The 7,055-nt window shown below is 36.5% G+C and overlaps 1 protein-coding gene across 1 annotated transcript; it reads right to left on the bottom strand.

Annotated features, from left to right (window-relative positions):
• Window positions 1-1,335: 1,335 nt before the first annotated feature.
• Window positions 1,336-6,649, bottom strand: LOC122310830 (probable zinc metallopeptidase EGY3, chloroplastic). The gene is given in 7 exon segments (XM_043125009.1): window positions 1,336-1,869; window positions 2,606-2,760; window positions 3,196-3,434; window positions 4,502-4,726; window positions 5,288-5,485; window positions 5,949-6,425; window positions 6,427-6,649. Coding segments are annotated over 7 exon segments (1,767 nt in total). The 5' UTR covers window positions 6,544-6,649; the 3' UTR covers window positions 1,336-1,513.
• Window positions 6,650-7,055: the final 406 nt, after the last annotated feature.

The raw sequence follows: 7,055 nt of genomic DNA, 5'->3' as shown, positions 1-7,055 counted from the left end.
AAAATGAATTTTATCATCAATAATTCATAACAAGTATAAAAAAAAAAAAAATAGAACTTGTATATAAACTATGTAAATAAAAATTGACCACATATATAACTGAAATATAAATTATGAAAATTTTAATTCACCATAGATATAACTGAGATGTAAACTATATGAATAAATGTAAAATTTTATCAAGTAATAATAAGAAATATAATATTTAATACTCACATTGGGGATTGCAAATAATATATTGAAAAACTTACTTGAAGTAGAAGACCACTAGCTTCAGAATTGTCAGAACCTTCGTGCTGATAACGTGTTATAAAACTAATGAAAAGAGAGAGCGAAAGACAGAGAGAGAAAATGAAAGAGAGATGAAACAATGTTTAAAATTTAATATTGAAAACTTTGAAAGATACCCATATATATAGGAGTACAAAAGAGGATTTGGCCGTCATAATTGAAGGATTTAATATTGAAAACCTTGAAGGATACCTATATATATAAGAGTACAAAAGAGATTTTGGCTGTCATAATTGACGGCTAAGGATAGTCAATTATGACGGCTAAAAGTGGTCATATAAGTCGGTTTATAACAATAAATTCAATTTTTTTATTTTTTATCCTCTACACGAAAAAAGCCTCTTGGCGATTCGATATATTGGCAACACCCAAAGACGCCACCATGATGGCATGGTCAATTATGTCGAAAGTGTTAGAATTTGTAGTCTGAAAGTAATTCTTCTAGTATTATAAGGCCTCCGGTTTCTTCATCATGATTTAACTCCATGAATTCTAGATCAAAAATCAGATTTCAGAAAATATACAAGATCGGGATCTAATTTTCATGTTATTTTGATGATAACCAGAAAATAATTTCAAGTTTTAAAGAGCGCCTAGATATCAGGCAATGACTTTAGGTTGATTTTGAGTACCATGCAAAAATGGGAGACAAAAAATAATAATTAAAAAAAGAGATTTAACTTCGGAGTTTTGATAGCCCTATAGGTTTTAGAAGTGATTTTTGTTTCCTTTTTTTTTTTTTTTTTTTTTAATTTCTCTTTTAGATTGTGAATCCTATTACATATGTTGATAAAAACTTATGGTTATTCTTTGATTGACAAAATGAATTTAGTAAAGGTAGGATTTAGATTAACAACATCACAATCATCAACAGTTATAAAAACTAACTAATAACCTAGAAAAAATAAGAACGTTATTTTTATAGGTATGAGCCTAAACTTTCCTGAAAAATCTCCGAGATTTTTTCCAGAAGAAGAAAAAAATGTTTGTTGAAGGCAACAACATAGAGCACTTATAAAAATAAAAATTAATTAAAAAAATAAATAATAAAAATAATAATATTTTATTATTATAGAAAATATAATGACTAATTCAATATAGACTTTAAGTCATTAGTTAAAAATAAAAACAAGTTACATATTTGTCAAATTTAGAAGGTTGGGATGACAAATTCGATGCCAATGCTTAACATATACATACACACTAGCACTACGACCTATTTTTACAAGTCACCTCTGAAGTACGGTGCACCGAAGAAGGAGCTGGAAAATGTCCCTCCCCCATTAGGTAGAAGAGTCAGGAAACAGATTAGTCCAAGGACAATCCCCCAAGCATAGCGGTCATCTCCCAGAGGAGTAATCTCATCTTTTGCAGGTATTTCATCTCCACCCCGGAAGAAGGTTGCAAATAACCCCCATGCCAAGCACAGCACACTTCCACTCAGTCCACCTATCCCGAGCAATAGAGAAGTCGCAAAAGATAGCAACGTAGCACTGCTTCTCCCGAACATAGCTTGAGCAATTCGTCCTCCTTCCAATCTTCCACAAGGCAACAAGTTCAAAGAAGTCACCACCATTCCTGCATGCATATTTATGAACTCGTCAACATTCTTCTTGCGGTGAGTTGGAAACACCACTGCCCCCCTCCTCCATTATATATGGTGGCATTGAGAAATCATGAGAGGTCCACCAAACACCAGCACAAAATGTGAGTGCAAAGATCAATTGATTTTGACTTAAAAGAAGAGAAAGTTTTTTTTTTTTTTGATAAATAAACAATTTTATTGATCAAAGAATAGCAAAGCCTGAAATACAACTCTACTGCCCCACTTAGGTAGGCACACTAGAGGCAAGAAAGTCTTGAAGGGCCATGCCATTAAAATCTACAGCTATGGCCCATCTACAAAGGACTTAAAAGAAGAGAAAGTTGTTCGAGCTTAATGAAAGTTATGACGTGATCATGATCGTTTGATCAGATCTGTTAAAATCAGGCGAATCTTTTGGGCCTTGCGGAGTTTAATTCAACTTTCTTAAATGTTCAAGGAGTTTTACTATTATGCCTCTGAGCACCATTGGGAGCCTAGCTCAAGTAAGAACATACAGATGATATTTTCTTAACCTCAGCACTTCATTTATGTTCAATCATGAACCGTAGTGATCGTATTTCCACATATCAGCCAGCAAATTAACATTTCAGGCATTATCAACATATCAGTTTATGTTATTCATCACTGGTACGGTGGAGTATCTCATCATGCAGTGGATAAACAACCAAAATAGTTTATATCCATTTGAGGTCAGAGAGAGTGAGTTACCTAAAAGCCCAGCAAAAGCAAGGGGATCAACAGGAACTCCAACACCTTCCACTGCATAAGGTAGTACGTTACCTAGGTCATCTGCATAAGGTCCAATGACAAACTGGATGAAAGAAAGCAAGGGATTGTTATAGAAAAATTGTGGTCTTATATACCTGCATAGAAAGAGAAGAATGGAGTAATGATGAGCTGCTATCAGATATTTGGCATAAAAATTTGTTCAGACGTGGTAACAAAATTGCAGTGAGAGATGCATATGCGTTTGTATCAAACGATGATTAATGAATCTATAACAGAACGTTGTCTTGTTAAAGGTCTTTCACATCTCTCTTGACCATCATTTGATATGGAGCCCCCCGGTTTACCCTAAGGTTGCAAATTTGGGAGGCTGATTTGTCATACTTCTTTTGACACCTTCATGGTTGGCAACCAATAAATGCAGCAAGATAATGCTGGCAGTTTAGAACCCCTACCAATTGTCTTCAATTGTCATTATCAATGGGAAAACAGAGGTACACAAGATTTGCTTTTGCATGATAAATCATGTCTTCAATTCTTTTGAGAATAGAAAGGCACTTTAGAAAACTTACAAAGCATTGTCGCCTCCGTTGAAGCTGCCATCAGTAACAAATGCAGCAATTGCAAGCACAAGAGATGTCAAATATGCACTTGCTGTACGTGCCACTGGAATATCAAAAAGTGCTTTCTTATTTGGAAGCAGCGATTCATAGTTATTCATCACTCCCAAGCACCCTGTCCAATTGGATGGCACGAGAAAAGATGGGCTGAGTTTGACACCGTAACGAGCTGCAGTTACCCTTGTGGTTATCTGCAAAACATAAAACAATATTTCCTTCAATACAGCATGCAGGAAGGGACAGGTGTTTCCGTAAAGCCAGATAAAACATAACTCACATTTCATTGCTTAAAAGGCAAGCTCACAGAACTACAATTTTGTTGAGCATTCCAGGTGATATGAAGTTTTAACAATAAGGGCATGCAGTGCCACATGCTCGCCAAATCAAACTAGTTTTGGTGTATCTCATATAATTCAATTATATGCAGCATCTCATACCATTCTAACTATTCAAGAATGAGATTGTTCTTGTTATTTTGACATTTTTCTCTCTCCACCCAATCTGTCTTATAGGAAGTAGGAGAGCCGCCTACACATCTATAGAATCAACTCCCCATAAAGTATGGTCCATAGGCCCTGCCTTTACAACCCCCCCCCCCCCCCCCCCCCCCCCCCCCCCAACAACACAAAAAATAAAAATAAAAAAATAAAATTTACATGCCACTTGTAAAACGAGCCCTTGAATTCTTCTTGTTGTTGTTGTTGTCGTCTAAAAGTAAAATATTTGGCCTTCTAATTAAACACCCCATTTGAATATAAGCATCTGTACCAACATAATCTCATATTCGGTCAGAAATGCAGTAACATCAGAACTAAAGATTTTTACTTTTTAATCTAAACAATTAATAGGAAGAAAGTATAACATCCTAACCCAATCCAAGACTTTATAAATAAAGAAATTCTGATGACAAACATAATTCACAATCTCCCAACAGAATGTAAAAATATTCAAATCATTCATCCTAATTCTCTGGTGCCAGGCATCTTTTTGGCAAGGTACAACCCAAATATTAAAGGATTAGAAGAATGTTGCAGTAGCAACTACCATATCTTACATCTGTCTGAGGGTGTAACTAGATTTCCTAAATTGGATTTGCATCAACCTGGTTCAATTGTACTACTAAAGCCTCAATGGTACAATGACATTTTATCCAAGCAGGCAGGATAAATTGGAAGTAATAGTTAAAGCCATGGTCTTATGAATCACACAATAACAGTATGTATATTAGGGTTTGATAAAAAGGTGCAGAGCAGCATACCTCAGAAACTCCCAAAATGGTAATGAAGCCAGCAAAGAGAGGCACAACATCAGCCAAATAATCATCAAATGTAGCATTAGGTTTTAAGAAGAAGCCACTTGTCAGAGCTATCGTTCCAAAAGTTGTAACACATAAGACTATTGCACTGACATAACCCCATGGGGTGCTTAGCTTGGTTGCCTCAAACTGTAGGTCCATCTCTGCTTTGGGTTGCACCACACAAGCCTTGAAATAACAAGAAATATAAACATGAAATCTGAACGGAAGCTCTAATAGCTTAGAAAAATTGGAAAAACAGAGGAGATTCCAATTTCTCCTCACATGTTAGAAGTGAGTGGACTACATATTATAGTCTATGGAAAGAGTTAAAAAAATCTCCTGAATAACGTATAGCCAGATAATCTAGTAAGAAAGATGGTCCAAGAGGAGCTTTAGCCTCTAAAAAACGCTGGCTTTAGACCTTAGCAGTGCTGGAAAAATGGGTTCAGATCACTTCACGATTCAGACCTTCAACCAGTTGGTTGTAATACAGCATGCACACCGTTCCAATACTACTGTGTGCCCAAAAACATACCACTGAATTTGTCCAATAAAAGTTTATCACGTAGTCATGCCACAATTCCAGACCGAGGATTACTCAACATCCAGCTAAAAATGAATGACCAAAACGGGGCAGAGGAACAATTTGATGAGTCTGGAAATTCTTCACAGCAACATGCGGGGGAATATAAATCATACATCCAAAATGCGAGGTTAAACTTTAATGTAATAACAATTTAGGCATACCTGTTTCGTAATGTCATCGGTTTTTTCTTCCATTAACCATAAAACTACCTCCCTCCCCGCTGCTTCAGACAGCTTCTTCTCCAGTTTGGGAATGACTTCGTCGATGGGCTTCCTTAAGTTGCCAATAAAGATGCCCCCATCTCCGAAACGCCGAACATCAGTTGCAAAAAAGGTGTCAAACCCGAAGCAGCTCTTCAACTGTGGCCCAAAACAGAGGAACAAAAAAAAAAACACTTTTTCGTGATCTTTTTTTTTTTTTTTTTTTGATAAGTAAACAGTAGTATTAATGATAAAGGACAGAGTCCAAGTAACTTTTTTCGTGATCTTTGAAAGAGCAAGTAGACAGGAATAAAAGCAAGGCATGCATGTAACAATGTATATATAATACACTATAGTAAAATAAAACAAGATAACGGGACAAGTGATACATTCTACAATACTTTACCTCATGTTCCTTAATTTATGAAATAGGAACAACACCCCTCGAGTTATCACCTGTAATACTAAAGTCTAAAGGCCATAAGAAATGTACAGATTCTGACATTAAACTAATATACCATCATGCATCCAAACAGCAATAATACTTTTTAATAATAGAGAACCTCGAAATATAGATATCAGAAGTAGAGTCTAATGAATAAACAGTATGCCAAATAATTACCTTGTTGAGATCAAGAGCCTTGAAGGTCTCCTCAGCTTTCTCCAACCTCTCCTTCTCTCTAGTCAAACTATCACGCACCACTTTATTGAAAAACGACACAACTGGGTTATCGCTATTTTCCCTATTAAGCTCCTTGAGCTTTCTATCTGCCCTCTTCTTCTCCAGCTTTATCGCCGCCTCGATCGAAGGATTGCCCATGAACTTCTTGAACTCCTCGTCCGTCTTCCAGTCCATTTCTTGCTGTTTCTCTTTATCGTCACCCTCTTTACCCAACTCGACTTCTTCTGAAGACGACTCAGTCTTCTGGAGGTCATTGTCTTTGGTTGGCTTCTCGGAGACTACAGCAACCGAAGAAGAAGTAGGTTGGGTTTCTTGCTCATCTTTATTAGCGGAGAACCTGAGAGGTTTTCTCGAACTGGGTTTAGAGTATAGAGAAAACGAGAGTTGTGTCTTTTGGCCAAATGGGTTTTTGTTGAAAGCGGAAACTATGGTACTTGTACTGTTCTTTTTCTTGTTCTTGGGAGGCCATGAGGACAGTGGAGAATGTGAGGTAACAGAGAGAGAGGCCATCGGAGATCGCGAAGAGTGAGGACATGGTGAGATGGCTCGCTAGGTAGCCGAAGAAAAAGGAGGAGTTGGAGGGAGAGAGACTGGTCTAGAAAGCTGGAGAACTTTCACAGGTGCAATGGGTCATGGGGTTAATAACGACGAGGATGAAACACCACGTGGATATAGATCGATCTATGTGGCAAGGATAAGAAAATTTGTGTGGCTGAGCCCGTGGATTTTGGATACGATGATTGAGATCGCCGATTGGATTTTAGTTTTGCTCGTTTAAGCATGTCCTAAGACACATCGTCACTTTGTTGCATGGACAACGCTATTCAGTGGCGGAGTATGTAAAACTGGGTATGGACTTTAGTGCATTTATATTTCTTTTTCTTTCAAATGTTATTTAAAAAATAATACACTAATTCAATACTAGTCACTTTATTAATTATTATACAATATATATATATATACAAACGATCAAAATAAAGAAACAAAACCATTAAACAAAGTAACATTTTCCTTGTTGCATTAGATGAAGTTGGGACCAATTTAATG

Source organism: Carya illinoinensis, chromosome 5, assembly GCF_018687715.1.
Source record: "Carya illinoinensis cultivar Pawnee chromosome 5, C.illinoinensisPawnee_v1, whole genome shotgun sequence".
Lineage (NCBI taxonomy): Eukaryota > Viridiplantae > Streptophyta > Magnoliopsida > Fagales > Juglandaceae > Carya > Carya illinoinensis.
The sequence above is the reverse complement of the archived record's forward strand: the minus strand, read 5'-3'. Positions and strand labels throughout refer to the sequence as shown.